At 60.9% G+C, this 24,430-nt stretch overlaps 1 protein-coding gene across 2 annotated transcripts; it reads right to left on the bottom strand.

The window, feature by feature from the left end:
• Positions 1 to 1,146: 1,146 nt before the first annotated feature.
• LOC123356044 (mucosa-associated lymphoid tissue lymphoma translocation protein 1-like) lies at positions 1,147 to 24,022 on the bottom strand. Of its 2 annotated transcripts, XM_044999000.1 has the most exons (18): positions 23,857 to 24,022; positions 20,234 to 20,287; positions 19,362 to 19,583; positions 16,759 to 16,925; positions 14,436 to 14,566; positions 13,874 to 14,024; positions 12,851 to 13,029; positions 12,458 to 12,554; positions 11,446 to 11,493; positions 11,047 to 11,085; positions 10,179 to 10,382; positions 8,313 to 8,490; positions 6,990 to 7,064; positions 4,846 to 4,973; positions 4,568 to 4,717; positions 3,864 to 4,021; positions 2,766 to 2,900; positions 1,147 to 1,898 (listed from the first exon to the last, which is right to left on the bottom strand). In XM_044999000.1, exons 3-18 carry the CDS (start codon positions 19,496 to 19,498, stop codon positions 1,539 to 1,541), a joined length of 2,337 nt encoding a protein of 778 aa, XP_044854935.1. In that variant the 5' UTR covers positions 19,499 to 19,583; positions 20,234 to 20,287; positions 23,857 to 24,022; the 3' UTR covers positions 1,147 to 1,538. The 2 variants fall into 2 exon arrangements, with proteins under 2 accessions (XP_044854935.1, XP_044854936.1); XM_044999001.1 differs by lacking the exon at positions 20,234 to 20,287.
• Between the last annotated feature and the right edge of the window lie 408 nt (positions 24,023 to 24,430).

Here is a 24,430-nt window from a genome sequence, read left to right as displayed (position 1 = left end):
GAGCTGGCAGGAGGGGAGAGGGTTGGACACAGCAGGCAGTGCCGAGCGGAGGTGGGGCTGGCTGGCAGTGGGCAGAGCTGGCAGGAGGGGAGACAGGCTGGCCGGAGCCCAGTGGAATTCACCCTGCAGGGGAGGTGGAGCCTGAAGGGGCCCAGGCCGCCCGGTGCTGCTTTGTCCCTGGGCTCCCTCGGAGGATTTGGTGCAGGCCCTGATTTTCGTGACTGTAACTGACTCAGATTGTACCCAGCTCCCCCTGCCCAGCTGCTGAGGACACTGCAGCCTCCTTAATGCTCCTTCCTAAGCCCCGTGTGTCTGGCAGTAGATTTACGTCCTTAGCTGCAGTGACGGCTCTGACACCAGCCCCAGCCTGTGGCTGTCAGGGAATCCCAGGATATGGCAGGCCCCAGGCCCCTATTAAACCCGTCGCTCTGCACGGAGCGTCTCCCTCCGCCGGCTCCAGCAGGCCACGTCGTGTGGGGAAAGCAGGGCCCTGGCCCGGCACGGCCACGACGGGCCATTGTGCCGACGGGCAGGCTGGGGGTGGCTCTTACAGACACCGCGGTGTCTCGTTCCCTTTGGGGGCAGGGGCCCAGAGGGCAGCAACTTTCTGTACCCAGAGAGGGCACAGAATGGGCCACCCGCCCCGTCCCAGCCCTCGCAGGCAGGGCTCCCACCTCCTGCTGAATGGAGAGGCCAGGCCTCAGCCCGGACAGGAGAGTCCCTGGGCTCTCACTGCAGCGGCTCTCAAAGCTTTGACCTGGTGACCCCTTTCACATAACGAGCGTCTGAGTGCGACCCCCTTATCAATTCAAAACACTTTTTATCGGTTTAACACCATTCTAAATGCTGGAGGCAGAGCGCGGTCAGGGCTGGAGGCTGGCAGCTCATGACCCCCCCATGGAATAACCTCACGGCCCCCTGGGGTCCCGACCCCCAGTCTGAGCCCCCTGCTGAGTCTGCCAGTGGGAGATGGGGACTCCCCATCACGAAGGGGGGGTTGCACTGGCTGAGCAGCCACCAGCCGGGCCACCGTTGTGGTCACTACCCTGGCTGGGGGCATCTGAGCTGAAGCTTCAAGGGCAAGTGATTCCTCTCCTACCCCCAACCCCCACCCCCCCAGCCATGCCCCCCATCAGGGCAGGGTCTCGTCTTTTACATTAAGGTCGACGTTTATTTTCTCAGTACAACTCCCCAGCAGCTGCCCGGGTTTCCCTGCGATCCTGTGCAGAGGGGCCAGCTGGGGCTGGCTGGGAGGCCGATGGACCCTGGGCCGGTGCAGCCCCTGCTGGGTGAGGTGTGCGCTGCAGAAGCCTGGACTAGGTGCGCCCAGAGGGCCCTTCTGCCTTGGGATCTGGGACTCTCATTCCTGTCACTAGCTCTGTGTTATCTGGTGCTCAGTGATCCATTTGCAGACTGGTTCCCAGTCTCTGCTAACCGTGTGTGGGGCGGAGGCCAGGGCAGAATCTGACCCTAGCGATTTCCCTCAGTCCGCGCTGGGAAGAGAAGTGGATGGAGACGTTTATGCCGGACCCCGGGCGCTACATGGAGCGAGAGCCTGGGAACTCGGGGCTCAGGTTCTCCTCGGGGGTGTTTGCCCACTGGCCATCCTCAGCACCCCAGCTGCCAAGGTGCGAGTCACAAGGCAGACTCCGGTAGGCCTCTGAGGCAGCGGGGGACTCGGAGGTCTCCATGCTCCCGGTGCTTTGGAATGAGCCGGCCAAGGCGTCTGCACACGAGTCTGCATGGGCCAGTGGGGTGTTTGCCCCGGGCCCGTCGCTGACACACAGGTTGAGCTTTGCAATCAGTGGTTTCCCGATATTTACTGACTGGCTCTCCTCAATGAAGTCGTCGAGTCCTTTGTATTGGTACTGAAGGCAGATGGTGAAGGCCAGTTCCTTCTGCAATAACACCACGAGCCGGGGTTACCATAGGTGGGCATGTGACAAGACATCTACATCACGCTCCCCACTGCCCTCTCCTTAACCACCAGCCACAAGGCCAATGCCGGTCCTGTGACTCCTGACGGTGCCAACTCCTCGCAGCTGTGACTCAGCACCATTCAGGAGTCCTTGTGGGGAAGGCACTGGCCTGGGACCCCAGAGACCTGGGTCAATTACCTCTGCCACAGACTCCGTGTGCAGCCCTTGGTAAATCACTTCACCTCTCTCCCGCTTGGTTCCCCAGCTGTGCAATGTGGATGCTACTGCCTTTGTCTGGCTCCTGTTAGCGTGTGTCCCTGCAGTGCCCAGGCAATGGGGCCCTGCTGCCAGCTGGCGACTCTAGGTGCCACTAGATAATAGCTTGGACGTTACCCGAGGGATGCATTGGATCCATTCACTATAACAGGCATAATAACATCGGGAGCTCCTGCCCGCTGAGGCTGCTATTCATTATGTGCCTTGCCAGGGTGTCTAGGCGCCCCAGTCCCCGACCGGGACCCAGCTGCGCTAGGTGCTGTACAAACAGTCTCTGCCCCAAAGGTTAGTCACTCATTCCAGCAAAGCCCAGCAATCCTCCCCCTGGGGGCCCAGCACTGGAGTGCCCTGGTGAGGAGGATCCGAATCCCGGTGTCAGGGCCCCTGAAGGCAGCGGCGTGAGCCAGTGCATGTACACTAGGGCTTCACCTGGCCTCCTTCTGCATGATCAGTCATTGTTTTTCCCCTGCCCTTGGCCCTGCGGGAGCTGGAGTCCGTTCCACCTTGGATGTGGTTACACTGCCAGCAGTCTCACCGGGCACAGCGCCGACGGGACGGGGCAGCACTTACCCTCAGCTTCTGCAGGCCACAGAGGCGGCTGTAGAGGCAGCAGCCGGGGAAACTGAGGCTCCAGGCCAGGGAGAGGCTGCTCCCCATTTCCTCTGGGCTCTCCTTGTTGGTGAATTTCAAGTCCACATCCAGCTCCTGCCAGAGACAGCACTGTCATCAAAGGCAGCCAAGGCATGAGGGCACCAGGCTGCAGTGCCACCCACCCCATGCGGTCTGAAATCATGAATCGGCGCCCTCCAAAATCATGAGATTGGATTGAAAATCATGAGATTTTAAAAATAATAATGGTGGGGGTTTAGTTCTTTGCTTTCCAGGCTCAAAGCCTTTAGGTGTCACGTTTTCACTGCGGCCAGGAGGGACAGACACGTCCTCGCTTGCCAAATGAAAGGTGAGCTTCCTGCATCTTCACGTGACTCCAGGAGCTGGGGCTCAAGGAACACACCCAGTGCCACCGACTTGCAATGAAATCATGAGAGTTGGCAACACTGGCACCAATGTCATGCCTGTAACAGGCAGCTGCCTCGAAGGGAGGCTGCGAGCACAGCACAGCCCCTTTCGGAGTTCAGTCCAGAAGCGAGGTTCAGCAAGGACTGCTGGGAAAGGGGAGACTATATAAGGCAAGCTTCTCGTTCCCTCTGGGGAGACCAGGGAGGGGGTAATGAGCTGAGAGGTAGGGCCCGGCTGTCAGCCTCTTTGGTGCGCCGTCCTCGGCCCTCTCTCCTAGTAAGGCGTCAGGAGCGAAGGCAGAATCCAAAGGCCAATTAGCCGCTAAGTGGGAGCCGGGCCAGGGACTGCAAACTGTGGCTGGTTCCTGCCATAGGGGCAGTTTCTTTGTACTGTCCCCTTGTTTGACATCCCTGCATGGTCGTCTGGCATCTCACCAGTGTCCTGTAGAGAGGGAGCAGGAGCCGGGACCTCTCGAACTGGCCTGTCCTCAGCCTGGGATTTTGCTGCTTGAGCCGCTCTCTGCTCTCACGCCCCAGTGGGAACGGGCCTGGCCTAGCGCTTGCTCTCCCTTGTGGCCTGGGCATCCCCGTTGTTCACAGCGCCGAGCCCCCAACCCCGCGGTTAACCCGAGCCAGGGCTCTGGCCTCTCACCTCCGGGACATCCGTGAGTTTTGCTTCGCACCGTGTGATCTCCTGCGGCATCTCGACGATGCGGGTGTAAATGATCAAGATGTTGGAGAACTCGGCAGCGAAGCCCAGCTGTACCCGAGCGCCGCAGTCGAACTGGAGGTATCGGCTCTCAGGAAGCACTGCAACCAAAGAAATGGGCCATGAGACGCGTGTGTGTCTCACTGCCACCTACTGGTCAGAATGAGAACTGCTCAGCCAGGTGTCCTAGGCCCTATTCATGGAGATTCTCCTTCAGCTCACATGGCAGGGGCCTGCGCTTTGGGAGCGGAGGAGGCTCTGGGTCCTGTCCCCAGGGTCAGTGTGGAGCTCCCCGATGGCAGCTGCTTTGTGACACTAACTCACCATCCCAGCAGTGCTTGTCCTGATCAGAGCTGGGCCAATAGCAGCAAAGCCATTTGCAGAAGTTGGACGAGCTCTAGGCTTCCTGCTTGGCCCAGCTGTGCACCCCTCACGCTCTGGCTCTCCATGGTTGGCTGCACTGACGGCACTCTGCCCACTCCCGTGCTCTCCGGGTAACTGCATTGCAATGCCTGCTCCGTGGGCTGAGACCTCCCCGAGTCACTGCAATCCCTGGGGGCTCCCTGAGTAACCCCCTTCCCCCCGACTCCAGGACAGGCCTCTCACCACTGCTCTCTCAGCAGGGATAACGGGGCCCCGGTGCTCACCATGGGCCTTGGCCCATTGCAGGTTCCTGACAGAGAACTCCTCTGGGCCCTCGGACGGTTTAATTGGATCAGTGAGGGCTCGTCGCTCGGACAGGTTACTCCGCAGCTCCAGCGCCTGCCTGCCCTTGGTGATCTCCAGGGTTCCCATGTCTGGAAGACACAACCAGGGCTGAGCAGATGACTTCAGCACAGCGCTGAGTCGACGGCTCGCAGACAGTCCTGAGCTGTAACGGGCTGGCCTGGAAGAGCCATTCTAGCCCCACCCCAGGACAACCCACCTTCCGCCACCTTGTCCAGCAGCACCGTGATCTTCTCCTCCTCCAGCAGCCATCGCTTCAGGAAGCTGACGAAGATGCCGTTGAACAGCTCCCCTTGGCTCAGCTCATAGGCCTCTGCGTCCGCACATCTGAGAGGGGCACGGAAGAGAGCTAAGGCCTGGAGCTCCTTCATAGGAGGGGCAAAGACTCTTCTACGCCCAACTGCTCCCTTTCTCCCGCTCAGCACAGAATGTCCTGGGACTTTGCTCCCGGGAATCAGCTGGCTTGATTCGGACTCCTGAGGAAGCTTCGGGTTCAGGCAGGACGGCTCACCAGAGATGGGCCGGAACCAAGACCCTGGCTCCAGACCCCCTTACAACCTGGGGAAGTTCAGGTTTGGGTCTGGGCCTAGGGCAGGGGTGGGCAAACTCTGGCCCGCGGGATCGTCCTGCCCGGCCCTTGAACTCCTGGCCGGGGAGGCTCGCCCCAGCCCCTCCTGCGCTGTCCACACCTCCCCCGCAGCCTCAGCTCGCCGCGCCGCCAGCGCGGGAGGGGGCTGCACGGGGGGGCAGGGGAGAGCAGGGAGGGAAGCTCACCTGCAGCCTCAGGGGAGCAGGTGGGCGGGGCGGGTGGCGGGAGCGCGGCAAACGACTCAGGAGGAGCACAGGGCGGCCGAGCAGCCGGCCGGAGAAAGGGGAAACCGCCACTTCTCTCCAGCTGCGCGGCTGCCCCTGCGCCTCCTGAGCCCTCCGCCCATGTGCGCAGGGCCGCATTCTGAAAGGGGCTGGGATGAGAGGGGGTTCCAGGGGGGCCTGTCAGGGGGTGGGGGTGTGCATAGGGGTCGGGGCAGTCAGGGAGCAGGGGGGGTTGGATGGGGGTGGGGTCCTGGGGCAGGGGTTCCCGGGAGGGGGTGGTCAGGGGACAAGAAGCAGGGGGGGTGGATGGGTCGGGGGCTCTGAGGGGGGCAGTCAGGGGGCAGAAAGTGGGAGGGGGGCGGTTAGGGTTTGGGGAGGCACAGCCTTCCCTACCCGACCCTCCATACACTTTCAGAACCCCGACGTGGCTCGCAGGCCAAAAAGTTTGCCCACCCCTGGCCTAGGGCCTATCAAGGCAGCCCAATAGCCATGGTAAGGGGGGAAGAGAGGCTGGATCCTCTTGTGTTCTAACGCTGGGTTTTTCACAGGGCCGCAGGGACTTTGCTGCCCTTGTGTTTCAACGGGAACCGGAGCCTCGCTTCTCATGGAGCCCCCGGCCCCGGAGCTGTGCCCCTGGCTTCGCTCTCCAAGGCCAGTCAGCGGGGGGATCCCCCTGCTCTCCACTCCTGCAGAGCCTGCTCGTGACGCAGCTCCGCACCACCCTGAGAGGCAGACGTACCTACCGCACCAAAGCACCAGGGTCTCAGCAGCGCCACTGCCTGGGAGAGACGCAGGCAGCAGCCCCAGAAAGTCGCCCCCTCCCCTCAGGTTACATAGGGGAGAAGTTCTGGCTTGGGACAGACACATGGAGCTGAACAAAATACACAGCACATGCAGCAGGGGGGAAGTGCTGTCTGGAGAACAAAGCCCAGGACTGGGAGGCAGGACCAGCTCGGCACGGATCAGCCATGTGGGTGGTGGAATGGCTTGCCGTGCCTCAGTTTCCCCACCTCTAAATGGGGGCTGATAACTCTACCATCTTCCAGGAGGACTGTGATGTGTAATGAATTAAAAGGGCTCTGCCACAGTCCCTTGCAGTTACACAGCACCTTCCAGCCAAGGAGCTCACAGCAGTGGCCAAGAATTGTTACGGCCACATTACGGACAGGGGAAGGAGCCTGAGGCACAGAGCAGGGACCTGACATGCCCAAGGTACTGCAGAATGGGGTACCGCACCCAGCTCTTTTGACACTGACTCCCTGTGCACTAACCTCTAGACCAGGCTGCCTCTCGGAGAGCTTGGGGTGAGAGGCAATATGGAGGTGTGCTGCATTATTGCCCTTTCTCCTAAGGATTGTCACCCCAGGAGGCCCAAGCAGAACACACCCCTGCTAGCAGCTCTCCAAATACTGACTGACTGGTGGGTTCAGTCCCCTGAAATGGACCCCGCGCCCGTCCCCCCACTCAAGCCCCAGGAGGACACAGGTGAGGAGTGACTGTGGCCAGCGGGAGGCGCCAGGGAGCACCTACGTGGCGTAGCCGAAGACGATGTTAGCTGTGACCTGCAGCGCCCCCACCTGCGGGATGATGTCATCGTTCAGGTTCCTGAAAAGAAATGGAAGCGCCTCACGAGGGGCATGAACCCTACGCAGCCCGTGGTCGCTCGGGGACCTCCGGGCTGGGGCCAGACCAATGGGCTCTGATCAGACGAGCAGAGGAAAGGTTTCATGCTATTCACTTGCCTATCGGTGAGCTCTGGAAGGTAGCGGACTAGTCCCTCGGGCGGGGGTCCCCAGGCCCAGACAGGACAAAGCCCTGCAGAACATGCTGTAAGGAACAACCCTGGACTGGGCTGGAAACAGTGCAAGCCCGATGGATTGTTCAGCATGAGGCCAGTGCGCCAACACAATGACACCAGCTGGCAGCCCAGCGTCGTCGGCACTGCGGGACTCCTAGCCAGGGAAGACCTGTTAGATTGGCCAACGAGCCGGATACTAACAGCGGGCGCCTAGATCGCAATCTGCTGCGCCTGGAGGCTACGGTGTCTTTACTTGGTGGAACGGCATCATTTGCCAGCGACGGCACAACATGGCACTTGCCAGCTTAGCAGCAGTCAGGCTGCGCTGCTGGTTCAATGGCCAAGAATATGTAGCTGCTCGATGCCCTACAGCAGGCGCCTGGCGTGCCCTCGCAGAACACGTGTGTGGGCTGGGAACCCAGGCAACCGCCAACAGGACACTGAGCTAGACGAGAGAGTCTCTGGAGAAGAGCTCCGGCCCCTGGCTGTGGATTTATTGCTGTTCTCCTTTCCACAGGGGTTACCCCGGGGATGGCTGCTCGCCGGGGAAGCACTGGAGTTAATTCTGACAAGGGACCTCTCTCTCTCTGTCAGGTGTCCCCTTCCATGAGTAATCATGGCTGGTTTTACTGGGCAGTGGGGCGATGCGCCTGTGGGTGGGACTGCACGGTGGCTGCCTCTGCGTGCGTGTTCTTGCGTGCGTCTGGGTAGGACTCGCTGGGTATACGCATGCCCACAGGCAGCTATATGTGCACATGGACACACATGGTGTGCATGAGCTCAGTGTGTGTGGCTATAATATTTCACACCTGATAGCATGCTCACACGTGTGCTTGCACCAGCGTCTGTAGATATGTTTCGGAAAGCGAAAGGACCTGCTTTCACACACCCTTGCACTGACATAGTACCTTCCAGCCAAGGCCCTCAAAGCAGGCAGCCAAGCCCTCTGCCCCCATCTCCGTCCGCGGTACAGGAGTGCGTACGCACCCGCTCAGCTGTGCCGAGGGACGCTTCTGGCCCTGCCGCTCCCGGGCGGCTGGCTCTGGTGTGCTCACCTCTTCCGGCACATGTCCAGCAGGAAGATGTTGAGGCCGGTTTGCCGCTGCTGCATGCTCTGCAGCACGCTCTGCACGCACAGGCAGTGCTCCGAGGTGTAGGATCTCGGCGCGTCAATAGGAACCATAAAGCTGTTTCCAAAGTTCTCGTAGCCGTGGCCAGCGTAGTAGAGCAGACCTGGAGGAGGGAGAGCAGGAGCAGAGTGCATCAAACTGCACCGGTCTGAGCTGCTCTCACACCTTCTCCATCTCTGCCTCCCTCCTAATTCTGGCCTAGCAGCCCACTGCGTCCAGGGCTGCAAAGTCCATTCCGGGGGGGCTCAGAAATCCAGTTCGGGTTCTCCTCCTGCTTCCCACTCATGTCTCCGTCTGACCTATACACAACCCTCCTCTGCTCGCCCTGTTCCCCCCTCCCGTCCCTGGGGTCATACTGCCTGGAGTGCCCTTTCCTGCTTGCGGCAGTGGATCGTGGGATCCTCTATTGGCCAGGCTATCGGAGGAGAAGCCCAGTAATGTCCTGCGTTAGGCCTTCAGCAGGATCGTGGGTCTGGCTTCAGGCTCTGGCTGTGCCACCCCGCTGACGCCTGCTAATCCGAACCCTGTCCTTAAGGACAGAGCCTTCCACAGCTCGGGCGCCGGGCTGATCTCAGGTCAGCTCCCACTGAGCTGCTAACGCTCCATCCTCCAGGGCCCCATGCTTGGCTTCTCTCACAAGCATCTGTGAGCTCTCTCCTGTCCCGAGTGGGAGGCTCCCAGACAGACTCCTCCAGCCACCCCCTGGTGCCTCCAAGTCCCTCCTGCCCCCGGGTCTGCTGGGGCACTCTCCTGTGGGCATCTCCTAGGTGGCTGCTAGCCGGCCTGTGGCCACTGTACCTGCCGAGCGAGGGGATGCACAGCTCCTGTTGTGTTTGTCCGCCTGTCGCCCCATCCCTCCCCCCCGCTCACTCATTTCTCCTTATGGCCCCATTACCTTCCTGTCATTCAGACGGTAAGCGCCTCGCCCTCTGTACAGCACCCAGCACAACAGGGCCCGACCTGGCTGGCCCAGCCGCTCCCTCCATTGCCATGTTTAATAATAACACTGAGTTATCGTGACTCCGGTCCCCGGGCTGGGTGGCGCAGTGTCCCAGGCTGGTGCTGAGCAGTAGTGAGAGCAAGGAAGGGCCCCTCACCACCCCACAGCACGTCTGTGACCCCCACCGGGCTGCTACCGATCCCACACCTCCCAGAGCGTCTCAAGTTGGTGACAGTCACTCAGTGCCAGCTCCCTTCTGGCACTTGGGCAAGCGAATGAGGGCGATGAGGAGAAATGATAGAGCTTCTAATTACACATGCTCCATCCTCTGCTTTTACTGCCTGCAGGGCTGATGAGGGGTGGGGAAGCCAGTACAAATTACCGGGGCCTGGCGATCCGGAAGGGGGCCCAGGGCCTGGCTTTGTCAGCCCTATTTAGCCAGTCCGCCCTTGCTGGGAGGCTGAAAAAAAATTTTCACCAGGGCCCGAACCCGCTCTCGGTGGCCCTGAGTGCCTGAGCCCCTGAGATGCTGCCCGACCTCCCAGCCACAAGAGGGGCAGGAAACGGGCGCCTCCACCAAGGGGGCAACATTTTTTAAGTTTAAAATTTGACTCCATTTAAAACTTGGCACTTTAAGGAAAAAAACTGGGGAAAAGCTTTGAAATGTTCATGAAAATCTTCCCGTGTATTTACTGGTGAAGAAGCCCCTCCGCCCCCCCACCCCCAGCCTGCCCAGACGGGCCGGGGCCCCAGCAGGAAATGGCCATTCCAGCGTAGACCAGTGTACACCATGTCGCCAGCCCCTCGGCTCTCCCAGCGCTGCCCAGCGACGTGGGGCGCTCCCTCTGTACCGTACACTCCTTTGTCCAAGAGGAGGAGGAACTCGTTGACGGCCATCTGCATCTCGTCCTTGCTCAGGTCCAGCAGGGAGACCACCTTGAAATCCAGCTGGCGCAGCAGGTTGGTCAGCTCGTGTACGTCCACCATGGGGGCTTTCAGGTGCTTGTGGTGCAGGTAGTTCATGTTCCCCATCAGCAGGGCCACTTTGTCTGTGGCTGCCCCAGGAGAGGGAGAAGAGGAACACGTCAGGGGGATGGGGAGGGAGCGAGGGGAACCCTCCTGGGCCGTCTGGGATGAACGTTCATCCTCGCCTGGCTTCTATCTCCCCTTTACGCTCAGCACCACCCCAGACAGCCTCTCGCCCCACCTGCGGGGGACGGGTTCTCTACAGCAGGGATGGGACTAGCCGGCCCCCGGTTCTAGCCCTGGGCCCAGACCTCTCTTCCAACCCAAGGCCGAGTCCTCCCTCCAGCTGGCTCATCCCTCCAGCCAAGACTTTGGCTCTTCCTTGAAGGCCACGCTTTAGCCAGCTCGCTGCCTGCCAGCGGGTGCCAGGTCTGCGGCGGGGCTGGGGCCTCTTTGGGGCAGGAGGGCATGTGGCAAAGGCTTTTCCATCTCTCACGTCCACCGGCAGGGCTGGATCCGCCCAATCCACGGGGAGGAGCCCACATGAGGATGGATCAGCTGACCTGGTCGTGGGAAACATGTTTCTCCACGGGCCAGCTGAGACGGGCTGGCTGGGAGAACAGTCCGGAGTGGGTCCCTGCATTGGCACCAGGGAGGAGGATGCATGTATAGAGGGGGGAAGGCCGAGAGATGTATCTCTCGATCCATTTCTAAGTGGAGGCCTGGCCTGGGGACTTGGATGCGGCCTCTTACCGTACAGCTGGCGGGAGCCGTTGTGCTCTGGGCCACTCCCTGGAAAGGAAGAGACCTGATCAGCTCTCTGAGCGCCACACAGGCACCGTGGCTGGTGGACCCTGCCCCCACGGTGGGGAGGGAACCTCGGCAACACAACACACGTCCCAGGAGCTCCCTTGCCCATGGAGAGAGCAGCACCCCCTGGGCCGCAGGGCAGGCACTCGGCCCCCAGCAGCCAGCTAAGCTGGGTGAGGACAAAGAAGTCCAGGCCACTAACTAGCACATGTAAAGGCCACGGCTGCCGTGACAATGCCTGACCTGCCCCGTGACAGGCACAGCCAGAGCCTCCAGCCCAGGGGAGTTGTGTTCAGATAGGAGCTCCTAGGTCCGGATGGGACCCACCTGGGCCTCACCTACCTGCGTCCTCCTCCCGCCAAGAGCCTCCGGAGGCAAACAGCTGTGGGCCTGGAACAAAACAAAGGGTGAAGCCGTGAGGCTGGCGAGATGAGCAGGGCTGCCTGGGAGCACCGGCTCCGGCTGCTGATTGGGGCCACAGATCATTCGTGCCACAGTCCCTGCCCAAAACCCCGTCCTCCCTGCAGGGCTTGCAGACAGGCACAGGAGGCATCATAAGGAGGCGCTGGGGTCTCTTCCCCCACCCCCAGGCCTCGGGGAGGCTGGGTGGGACCGCTCCCCGCACAACGCCTCTGGGAAGGTATTACACAGGCAGGAATGCCCAGGGTGGGCAGGGGGTATGTACCCTCTGTCCCTGGCCGTGCCCGGGTGGGAACTCCAGGCCAACATGGGAGAGGATTATTTTAATACGGGCCCTCAACTCCTCCCCACACCTTGCAGTCTAGCCGGACACAGCTGGGGCCCCATCCATTTAACATTATGAGCAAGCCAGGGTGGCCGTGACCCCCAATACCTGTTCATGAGACCCGCTGAGATCCCTGGGTTTAAAAGGCAGCCCTAGGCCCCTCGCCAGGATATCCAGCACCTTCCCCCACTGCACCAAGCCACGTGACTAGCATGTGTCCCACGTGATGATCCGGTTTTCACATAGGACTGACCACATCACTTCACAGCCTGCCCGGCAGCCTCAGAGCCCTCCCGCAGGGACTGCTGAGGCCTTGTTGAACGGGCAGCAAACCTGGAGTGCAAAGGGCAGGGCTGGTGGAGTGGGGGCTGCCTGCGGGCTCGGTGAGCCAAGGTCCAACACGCGAGCAAAATGTGGCTTCTGTTCTCTAGTGGCTGGTCAACAGAGGGTAACAGTCTACTACTGCTACCCGTGCACAGAGTTGCTCCTTTAGCTCGAGTGATGGAGGATGGAGCTTTGGTTCTGAAGGCCCCATTCCAAGCCTGCCAATGGCCTGTGGTGGGGGTGGCTACAGATCCCGAGTCCCGACACCAGATCCCGAGTCCTCACCAATCTCCACCACCGTGTCCTGGCTCCACAGCTCCTGGAAGAGGTTAAACACCTTGCAGGCATAGCGGCCTCTCTCCGCGGTCGTCACCAGCTTCACCTGCAGTGAGGGGAAAGGAAGAGGCGAGCTCCAGCGGGTGGACCTGGCACTCTGGGCACCATACGCTGTGACTAGAGCCCCCAGGAATCTGCCTTTGGGGAGCTGGGGGCTGCGGGCACTGAATGCAGCAGAACGTGCCCGGGTGGGCTCGGCTTGGCGCGCTGAACCGGGGATTACCCCTCGCTCGCTGTCCTGCACTGCAGATCCCCCCCACCTTGGGCTGCTGAGCCCACAGCGCCTTACCGAGAGGCTGCACCCCATTACGGACCCCCTGCCCAGACCCCAAGGGAGGGTACCTGGAGGTGGGAGTTCCGTGCCCCCTCAATCGGACTCCCATTTCGGAACCACTGGTACTGGGGCGGTGGGTTCCCGATGGCCACGCACCGCAGCTGGAGGGAGTCCCCTTCGTCCAAGGTGCAGGGCTGGGGCTGACAGAGGATCTGCAGTCCCACCATTGTCGGGCAATAGCCGCTCGCTGGAGGGGGGTGGAGAACAGAGTGCTAGCCTGGGGCAGGACACCGCAGGCACAGGAGTCCTCATGTGGGACCAGGCCCCAGGGCAGGCTCATGCAAGGGCAGCCACGGGTGCAGTCCTGCAGCAGGTGGGCAATACGGAGGCACAGCCAGTGGAGACTACATATCCCAGCAGGCACTGCTCCATCTCAGTCTGAGCAGCAGGGCACTGTGTCACCCCAGAGCCCAGGTCGCCCTCTGCTCATAGCACCACTTGGGGCATTGACCAGACTGGCCAGGCCCCTTCAGTTAATCATCATAACAGCAATCCTGAGCCCTCATCTAGCACTTTATATCCACAGAGCTCACGGCGCTTTACGAAGAAGGGCAGGAGCCTTGTCCCCATTTTACAGATGGGGACACTGAGGCACAGGGGCAAAGTCACCCAGCAGGCCACTGGTAGAGCCAGGAATAGCATCCAGGACTCCTAAGTCCCAGTCCAGTGCACTACCCACTAGACCACACTGCCTTCCCCAGCTGTAAGACACTCGCAGGAAGGCCCTGGTGACCCCAGCCTGTTAGGCAGGCTGTTTAAGGGCTGGGATCAATGGGAGTCCGGCATGCAAAAGGACGGCAGGACAGGACACAGCTGGTACCACTGGGCAGCAGGCCCATCCCAGGCCCAAGCATGAAACCCACATCGATGGTACATGGCCCTCCCGGTTCGGCCAGGCCCAGGGGGCAGAATCTGCAAGTCAACACGGTGCCAAGACTGGAGCTGCCCCCAGACAGCTCAACTGCCTGGCTGGCCCTGCCGGCTGCTTTCCCTGCCGCTGCTGCAAACAGCCCCGTGACTTGCCCTCCTACCTGAGGCAGGGCTGCTGCTCTGCTTGACCTGGAGCCGAGCCCACCTGGAGAACGCGAAGCTGGCCCTGTGGTTAACGCGGCAGATGTACCAGTCCGGGGTCTGCAGTGTAGCTGGGTCAATCACCAGCTCAGGGGAGGTGGCACCAGGCACCTAACAGGCACGAAATAAAACATGCCAGGTCTAAGGGGGCAGAAACCACGCAGCCTCTTGGCACTGCGCCCTCCATCCAGCCCCACGTGTCCCCCCCGCCCAGGGGGCTGTGCCGGGAGGCTGCAGGGTCTAATGATACCGCCTAGCATTGACACAGAGCTCTGAGCATTGCCTGCGCTGTCCAGGCACGAATGAATCCATTGGCTTCAGCTGGAGCTGGGGGTGCTTTGCTCGGCCCGTCATGTCTCAAGCTGGGTCCCCCAAATTTGACTCGCCCAAGGCCACTCAGTGTGTCAGTGGCACAGCTGTTCTCCTCCCACTAGACCCTGCTGCTGCTGTGGATTTATTGACTGATTAATTTATTAAGCCTGGAGATTTTCCCTTTTCCCTCCTCCCTCCCCCCAGCCTCACCTCCTGCTTCCCACAGAACCACTGGTAGCTGAGTCCCGGGGGCCCCGTCGCCCAGCAGGTGAAAGACGCTCGGGTCCCTTCTGTAACCACCTGAGATTCGGGCTGCACCACGATCCTGATGGACTCTTGGACTGCAAGAGAGGAAAGAACAAACCCCTGGGCTCCCTGGGAAATCAGGCCCCTCCAGGAACATGTCACGGGCCCGGTCTACACTCAAACGTTAACCCAGCTCCGTTACTCAGGGATGTGACAAATCCACACCCTGAGCAACGCAGTGAAGCCGGCAAACCCCCAGCACAGTCAGCGCTAAGCCAAGGGAAGAATTCTGCCAGCGACGCAGCCACCGCCGCTGGGGGAGGGGGCTTAGGCACCCCATGGGAGATCCCCACCCGCTGCGGCGAGGGTGTCTATGCTGAAGCGCTGGAGGGGCTCGGCTGCAGCGTTTCCAGTGTAGACGTAGCCTCGGGCAAGAATCCAGCTTGTGTGTCAGTTGCTGTAGTTTTAGATCGTTCCCATTACACTCCCCTCACAGAATTTCCCTTCACCGGTAAATTCCTGGGGCCCCTTCTCCAACCACCCTCAGGAATCCTGGTTCCCAGCTCCAGCCATCAGCTCACACCCTGGAATCCCGCCATTCTGCCTTGCTGCTCCCTGCTCCAACAGAGCCCTCTCCTAGCTTCCCACCGCGGGGCTTAGAACCCAGGAGTCCTGACCCCCAGACCCAGCCGCCAGGCGCCACTCCCACCCCAGAGCAGGAGCAGAGCCCCGGCATCCTGACCCCCCGTCCCAGCCGCCAGGCGCCACTCCCACCCCAGAGCGGGGAGCAGAACCGCGGCGTCCTGACCCCCAGACCCAGCCGCCAGGCCCCACTCCCACCCTAGAGTGGGGAGCAGAACCCAGGTGTCCTGACTCCCAGACCCAGCCGCCAGGCCCCACTCCCACCCTAGAGCAGGGAGCAGAACCCCGGTGTCCTGACCCCCCGTCCCAGCCGCCAGGCGCCACTCCCACCCCAGAGCGGGGAGCAGAACCGCGGCGTCCTGACCCCCAGACCCAGCCGCCAGGCTCCACTCCCACCCTAGAGCGGGGAGCAGAACCCGGTGTCCTGACTCCCAGACCCAGCCGCCAGGCCCCACTCCCACCCTAGAGCGGGGAGCAGAACCCTGGCATCCTGACCCCCCGTCCCAGCCACCAGGCCCCACTCCCACCCTAGAGCGGGGAGCAGAACCCTGGCATCCTGACCCCCCGTCCCAGCCACCAGGCCCCACTCCCACCCTAGAGCGGGGAGCAGAACCCTGGCGTCCTGATCCCCAGACCCAGCCACCAGGCCCCACTCCCACCCTGGAGCGGGGAGCAGAACCCTGGCGTCCTGATCCCCAGACCCAGCCACCAGGTCCCACTCCCACCCTAGAGCGAGAGCAGAACCCAGGAGTCCTGACCCCCACACCCAGCCGCTAGGCCCCACTCCCACCCTAGAGCAGGGAGCAGAACCCAGGTGCCCTGACCCCTAGACCCAGCCACTAGGCCCCACTCCCACCCTAGAGCAGGGAGCAGAACCCAGGTGCCCTGACCCCCAGACCCAGCAGCCAGGCCCCACTCCCACCCTAGAGCGAGGAGCAGAACCCCGGCGTCCTGACCCCCAGACCCAGCCGCCAGGCCCCACTCCCACCCTAGAGCGGGGAGCAGAACCCCGGCGTCCTGACCCCCAGACCCAGCCGCCAGGCCCCACTCCCACCCTAGAGCGGGGAGCAGAACCCAGGAGTCCTGACCCCCAGACCCAGCCGCCAGGCCCCACTCCCACCCTAGAGCGGGGAGCAGAACCCCGGTGTCCTGACCCCCAGACCCAGCCGCTAGGCCCCACTCCCACCCTAGAGCGGGGAGCAGAACCCCGGCGTCCTGACCCCCAGACCCAGCCGCCAGGCCCCACTCCCACCCTAGAGCGGGGAGCAGAACCCCGGTGTCCTGACCCCCAGACCCAGCCGCCAGGCCCCACTCCCACCCTAGAGCGGGGAGCAGAACCCCGGCGTCCTGACCCCCAGACCCAGCCGCCAGGCGCCACTCCCACCCTAGAGCGGGGAGCAGAACCCCGGCGTCCTGACCCCCAGACCCAGCCGCCAGGCCTCACTCCCACCCTAGAGCAGGAGCAGAACCCAGGAGTCCTGACCCCCAGACCCAGCCACCAGGCGCCACTCCCACCCTAGAGCGGGGAGCAGAACCCGGCATCCTGACCCCCTGTCCCAGCCGCCAGGCCCCACTCCCACCCTAGAGCACGGAGCAGAACCCCGGCGTCCTGACCCCCAGACCCTGCTCCGACCACCAGCCCTACCGACACTGGAGAGAAACTGGAAGGCCTCGGTGTGTCCCATCTTCTCCAAGCAGCAGAGCAGGTACTTGAGGGTGCAGTCCCGCTCCGACAGCAGCTGCAGGAGGCACTGGCTGGGGCTCCCGCAGGGCTCCAGGACCTTCAGGGAGCACATCTCCAGCTCCTCCTCGCTGGGAACCCACAGCAAACACAGGACAACATTAACCCTTTCAATCCTGTGACAGCCTCAGCTTCTGGGGGGGAGGCCGCGTGGACTGGTGGAGAGGGCGGGAAACGGGGACACAGGAGACCCAGCTGCTCAGCTCAGCCCGGCTCTGCCCTGCGGGACAGCCTGTGTCTCAGGGATAATGATCCTAACCCGCCTTGAGATCTACGCAGGAGCCGTGCTACAGCCGGGGTAACGTTCCTGGGTAGGGGATCCAGGCTGAGACACCCACCGTCCTTAGAGCACCCGGGGGCCCCACACTTACATTCACTGGCACAACCATCACCCATCAGATCCTGCCCTTCCCCCTGCCCAGGCTGCTCTTCGCAGCCAGCACTTGGTGAGCTGCGTACAGACGGGACTTTTCATGGGTTAGGAGCAGGGACGGGACTGGAACGAAAACCCAGCATCTGAGCATCACTGGGCGTTGGGGGCTTGGTGGTGTGGGTTCTGGAGCACCGAGGACTGTGCCCTCCAGGGCTGAGCTTCCCGGAGAGAGCTGCTGGGCAGGACGCTGTGAACGCTTGTCACGGCCCCTCTGTCACTCAGCCAGAGCTGTGATCTCCGGGCCAGCCTGTTATTAAAGCCCAGACACAAAGGGAGGGGTTTGCTGGCCTGAGCGTGCCTGGCACTTCTTTGGCAGGATCTCAATGAATCCCGAGCCTTGACGCTATCTGGTGAAACCCACCTATGGGACAAAGAATGGCAATCACAGACAGAAAGGAGGGTTCAAGCATCGTTTCGAAGCGTATGAGGGGGGAGGGGTAGCTCAGTGGTTTGAGCATTGGCCTGCCAAACCCAGGGTTGGAGTTCAATGCTTGAGGGGGCCACTTAGGGATCTGGAGCAAAAAATGTTGGGGGACTGGTCCTGCTTGGAGCAGGGGGTTGGACTAGATCCCTCCTGAGGTCCCTTCCAACCCTGAGAGTCTATGATTCTATGAGATGGGGCTGAGATCTGTCCTCCAAGAGCCTGCTAGTGCTGGGCACAGCAGCCTGCCTGGGGGCAACACGACTTCGCCCCGTGTGTGCCCAAGGGCACAGAATGCAGCCAGCTTGATGCTGAATGTGGGAAGGCAGCTCACAGAGACTACAGGTCCCATCATGCACTGCAGCACCAGGAGCAGAGCATTGAGTGGGGTCTCGGAGACAGTGCCCATAGCTCAGGGGAAAGGAGCCATGCACCACAGAGAACCTCACCTCAAAGGGCTCCCAGGAGCCCGGACCCAGCGCAGGTGAGTTGGTGCAGTCACAGACACAGCCTGCACTGGGACAGCACACCCCCTACACCCCCCACAGCCTGCACTGGGACAGCACACCCCCTACACCCCCCACAGCCTGCACTGGGACAGCACACCCCCTACACCCCCCACAGCGTGCACTGGGACAGCACACCCCCTACACCCCCCACAGCCTGCACTGGGTCAGCACACCCCCTTCACCCCCCACAGCCTGCACTGGGACAGCACACCCCCTACACCCCCCACAGCGTGCACTGGGACAGCACACCCCCTACACCCCCCACAGCCTGCACTGGGTCAGCACACCCCCTACACCCCCCACAGCCTGCACTGGGACAGCACACCCCCTACACCCCCCACAGCCTGCACTGGGACAGCACACCCCCTACACCCCCCACAGCCTGCACTAGGTCAGCACACCCCCCACAGCCTGCACTGGGTCAGCACACCCCCTACACCCCCCACAGCCTGCACTGGGTCAGCACACCCCCTACACTCCCCACAGCCTGCACTGGGTCAGCACACCCCCTACACCCCCCACAGCCTGCACTGGGTCAGCACACCCCCTACACCCCCCACAGCCTGCACTGGGTCAGCAAACCCCCTACACCCCCCACAGCCTGCACTGGGTCAGCAAACCCCCTACACCCACCACAGCCTGCACTGGGTCAGCAAACCCCCTACACCCCCCACAGCCTGCACTGGGTCAGCAAACACCCTACACCCCCCACAGCCTGCACTGGGTCAGCACACCCCCTACAGCCTGCACTAGGTCAGCACACACCCTACACCCCCTACAGCCTGTCCTGTAACATCTACACACATGCAAACACACAGGGCCTACACTGGACAGCTCTTGCTATCACACACACACACACATACACACACTGAGGTAGGTAGGTACCAAAGGCCTACACTGCCATGACACCCTGACCCCCTAACACACGCACACACACAGAGTGTGACCCACTCATATCCAGGAGCATCACCTGCATCACCCCCCTGCATGTGCACATACACACACACACACACTGGCCACCTCTGCACACACGCACACACACTGGGGCGGGCAGGCTGGCAAGGCCGCTGCACTGACGTGTTGCCCGTGGCCGCGCTGCCCATATCGGTGCCCGAAGCCCGTTGTGGCCCCGCGCTCCCTCCACCTGCATTTGAAGCGTTTCTCGGCGCCGGCGATTTCAGCCAGTTTCCTCCAGCCCCGGCTGCAGTTGTCCAGGAGCTCGCAGAGCCTGGCCAAAGCAGCTTCTCCCAGGGTGCTGATGGGCACGTTCCCGTCAGCCATTGGCCCGTCTGGCCCCTTCCTTCCGCCTCAAGCCCTAGGAGGTGTCAGGTGGCCTGTTCCCCGCCGATCCTGAACCAGCATCCACCTGGGCACAGAAAGCACAGCCAGCGTCGATGGAGCGTCATTTTGAGGAGGGCAACACAGCTCCTGTTTGAACTGAGAGCCGGGGGCAAACTAGCCAGGCCTCTCCCATGGGCAGCCGCCCTCCCTGGCCCCACACCCGCCCCTGCTCCCACAAATCGCCCATCGGGAGGGCAGGCTGTTTGGAGCAGCAGCTCCCTATCCCAGGGCCCGGGGGCCAGCAATGGGGGGAGAGTCAGGGAAGCTTACACCCAGGGGAAGTGCCAGCAGGGTTAGGAGGCTAAACCCACAGCCCCTTCTGCTGGGGTGCAGACCCCCACTCCTTTGTCCCCGACCCCCAAAGGAAAGATCAAAAGGCAACACGATAAGCCGAAGCCCAAGGAGTTTCAAGCTCTCTGGTGGGGCCGTCAGGCGCAGGCCGGCAGGCAGAGTACGTCCACACGGCAATGAGCGCAGAGCCTGGGTCTGCAGACTTGGGCACGTGGGGCTCACCCTATGGTGCCAGACAGATACCACCCGTAGGGTTGGAGGGGGGGGGGGTGTGACTGCCCCAAGTGTCGCATCTGGTCCCTTTCCCACTCCCCCTGGGGTCCCCAGACCCCTCCAAGCTGGCACCGCCTTGTCCCCGTCCCCCCCGGCTCCTTCCCCACTTACTTGTCCCGGGCTGGAGCAGGCTCCGGACACCTACTGCCAAGCTGGTAACTGCGGCTGCGGGCGAGGAAGGGATGGGACTCAGCGGGGTTCCCCACGCCCCTGTTTCGGGGCCTCGTAGTGGGGCTGGGTGCCGGTGCCTTTCCCAGACACGTCCCCCCCAGCCGTGCTCAGTCCGACTCCCGCCCTCGCCAAAATCTCATCCCCCCTATGCCCCCTCCATTCAGGCTCCAGCTGGAGCTCAGCCCAAGGCCAAACAGCTGATCTGAGCGCCACAGAAAAGGCAGTGCGGATGTTCCCTTGGGCTGGTGCTCTGCTCCCTACTGGGGGAAGGGGAACAGCCCTCTCTAGTTAGCCTCCTGGACACATCTTGCTTACCCATAATTCCCTCTACTGCCCTTGGACTCTGGCTTCTGTTCTGTGTCAATGACAATAGGTTAGTATTGACTCCCCCAAAGTGCCGATGATTTGGCCAGACTATGCCTGGGGGGGTCACCCGGCCCGAGGGGCGAGGGGACCGTGGTTTGGAATGAAATCCTCCTCAGAGTAGAGGGCAGCGAGCTCTGGGTTCCCCACTCGGCGGTTTGGCTCTGTGTGGAGTGAATCTGTGGGGCTGGAGCAGTGGAGGAGGTAATCGTGCCGAGCTGGCAGTTGTTGCCATTAGCAGCAGTGGAACGTGGCTGAGATCTCCATCGGCACATGGCACCGTTAGTCATGCCAGGTAGAGCTGACTTCCCAGTGTCCTGGGCCAGCAGGACTGGAGCGGATATTGCAGAGCTGGGCCAGGCAGGTGCACGGTTCTCTTTGGGCGGGAGGAGAACGACAAGAGGGCTTTAGAGGGGTCGCGCTTGTGAACAGCCTGGGATCTGTCTTCACTGCACAGTTAACTCGAGTTATCTGCACTCAAATTAGCCTTGCTCACGTGAGAGCGGCTACATTGCAGAATCCCACCTGCTGTGTCCACACTGGGCGCAGCCCTCCCTCGTGTGTGGCACCAGAGCTTGGCTCTGCAGTAAGTGGAAACTCGTTTGTCCTTTCTGGACAGGGGGGGCGCGGGGGAGAACTGTAGAAAGGCGTTGGAGGATGAGCAGCAGTCCAGTGGAGCAAGCCTGCCACCACACTGCTCAACTCGTCAGCCTGTGCTCTGGGGGTGGGGGTGGGGGGCAGTCAGCTGGTGTAAAAAGCACCATCACAGGAGTGAAGGGTTTTGTGGGACTCCAGTGAGGGGTGATGCTGGAAGTGTAACTCAAGTTAACTCTGCTGGAAGACAAGCCTGTGGAGTCCTGGATCTCTGCTCAGGCCGCCTGCCCGTGAGGCCATCCAGACTCCTGACACACAGTTTACGGTGGCTCAGGTTCTTACAGGTAAATCTGTACCTGGGCTGTCATGCTTCGTTTGACTGTTTTCCCCCAGATAAAAAGCTCTTCATGTTCCAAGGGGACCCAGGAGCAGTTATTTTAATTTCCTAGAGCCAGAAGTAGGAGCCCAGACCTGGGTGAAGGCTTGAGCGAGAGTCTGATTCGTTTTAGGCCAGGGCAGAGTGATCCTGCCCCTGGGACCTGGTACATGGGTTTCAGGGGGATTTAGGGCAGGGGGATACAGTAATGTCCTAATAGTCTCTCAGGCCCTGGGTGGGAGAGCATCTGGGAAAGGCACACGGGCACTGGCCTTAGTGTTGGCATCAGGATTAGAATTCGGCTCCGTGACAGAATGACGTGCCTCTGTACTCACACCTGACACACTATTGTAATAAACTTTGTACAAAGTACACCTTGTGAGATATCATTTGAAAACTCATAATTTGCTGATCAGTAACGTGCTGATAAAACCTGTGTGGTAACCTTGTATGTGAAGTTATAAGAGTCCACTGCGTGGCGTTATTAAAACATGTTCCAAACTGAGGGTGGCAAACAGGCTTGTCCTAAACAAAGGAATGTGTCCTCTGCTTAATTTGCATTTAAGCAGTAAACAGAGTCATCAAGATGGAAGGGAAAGAAAGGAAGCTTAAATAGATGAGGGAAAAGAAGCAGGGAACATCCTTCCATGCAGACTCTTTGACTTCTAGTGCCCACCTGGAAATGTTGTTCAAGAGGAGTACTGAAACTATAAAAAGGAAGGACAAAAACCCCACAGGTCCCCTCTTTCTCTCTCCCTGCCCATCACATTCACTGCACCTGAAGCAACAAAAGAAGCCTTCATTGGATTCTGGGAGAAGGGTCCTAACCTCCAGGGTTTGGTCGGTAAGGCTGCTGAAAGGATATGGTAAGAAACTTTGCTTGAATCTGATAGAGTTTGTTACGTTCAGCATTAGGAAATGTCTTAATTTTATTTTTCTTGTAACCATTTCTGAGTTTTATGTCTCATTACTTGTACTCATTGAAAATGGCTCTCTTTGTAATTAATAAACTTGTTTGACTCTTTTATCTAACCCACTGTGTTTAAATTAAAGTGTCTGACAGACTTCATTTGGGGTGGCAAGGTGTGTGCATATTATTTCTATTAAAGAAATAGACTTAATGTAGCTTGTATTGTCCAGGAGAGGACAGACATTACTGAGGGACCGTCTAAGACTGGGGGTGTTTTGGTGTCACCCTGCAATATAACCCAGGCTGGTGAGAGCAGAGCGTGTAACCCCAGTGCGGCTGGCAGGCTGCAGTTACACACAGACACACAGGGTGTGGCGCATGCTGGAAGCTGTTTGTGAGTGGCCCAGGTGGAAGCCACTTCAGCAAAGGCATCATAAGGCACCCAAGGTTGCAGGGCCAGGATGACTGAGCTGCTCATTAGTCTGGATTGTACCCTGGTATGTCACAGGCTCCCTGTCCCGTGCTCTGACCCCTAGGCTGCACAGGGGTCTGAGTCTCTTGTTATGACTGAATAGGGAGGGGCTGGGATTTTTCAGACTCCTCCTAGAGGTGTTGTATGCCTGGCTGACCCCTAAGGGCCAGAGAGTTATTGCCAGGAACCCTCCCCCCCTTTCCAGTTTTCCTCCAGCCCTGGAGCTCCTCTCCGTTATTTTCCTCCATTCCAATGTTACTGTAGCGCCCCCAGGGGGGAGCTGCCCTGCCTTGGTCCTGTTTGGGGGCAGCTGAGCAACCTCGTATTGGCTCCATCTCATGCAGCTCCAGCAGCAGCAGGACCCGCAGTGCCTAGACCCTTGGCATCAGGAGCGCGGCAGACGGGGGCCACAATTCAGACACTTCCCCAGGGCTTAAGAGTGACTCGCCCAAGGTCACACAGGAACTCTCTGGCAGGGCTGGGAATAGAACCCAGGAGTCCTGCCCCCCCATTGCCTTAAGCAGAAGCATGTCCTTTCTCTCCTGCGACCAGCCTGCTGGCACTGCCAGGGAGGCTGCGCCCCTCCCTGTCGGATTTACCAGCCTAGGGCCTGATCCTCAGAGGCTGATGGCAATAGAGCTGAGGGTGCTGGATGCTTGGCAGGGTGGAATTCAGGCTTTGCAGGCCTGGCCTGCTCAGGGTGGGCACAGGGGAGGTGGCTGGGGCTGAGCGGTGAATGGGAGGAGGCACGCAGGGAGGGGAGCCTGGGAGGAAGTGGAGGGGAGGGCAGAAGTCTGGGCAGCAAGGAGTTAGCAACAGTGAACTCAGGCCCGGCCGAGCGGACTCACCTTTGGAGACAGCCTGGGTGCGGGGGAAGCCCACCTGCTCCTGCCAGCGCTGCCCCGAGCCTGGGGACGGCAGCCCTCCGCACGCCCGTCCAAGGAGCCTGCCTGTGCCCCAGCTGTGCAGAGCCGTGTCACCGAGCTCTGAAGCCCACGCACAGGAAATGAGGGTTAAAAACAAAAGTCCCCCCCCACACACAGCAGTACACGGCACTTCTGCTTTTGTGAGCAGCTTCCTGAGCCCTGACTGCAGCAGCACCGGGGCCCAGCAGAACCCCCTCTGCTCCCACGGTGCTGCCCCGACTCCGAGGTGGGGCTGGCCTGCATGGCCATCGCTCAGCCCAGCGCACACAGCTGAGCCCTGGGAACAAGACACTGGCCTTCAAATGGAACCAGCTAAAACAGGAACCTGACACCCAGGCAGCTCCGTCATGCGTGTGCGCACACCGCCCTCCACATGCCAGCGGGAAGGGGGGTCGCTCTTGGCCGACACCGGCGTCTCTGAGAATCCATGGCCGGGCAGTGCCAGCTTTGGCTGGTTAGGTGAATTCCAGCTTTGGAGATGGAGCTCTCTGTTGAG

Source organism: Mauremys mutica, chromosome 24 (genome assembly GCF_020497125.1).
Source record: "Mauremys mutica isolate MM-2020 ecotype Southern chromosome 24, ASM2049712v1, whole genome shotgun sequence".
In the NCBI taxonomy this organism is placed as follows: domain Eukaryota; kingdom Metazoa; phylum Chordata; order Testudines; family Geoemydidae; genus Mauremys; species Mauremys mutica.
Note: the sequence above shows the minus strand (reverse complement) of the source record. Positions and strands in the feature narration are given on the sequence as shown.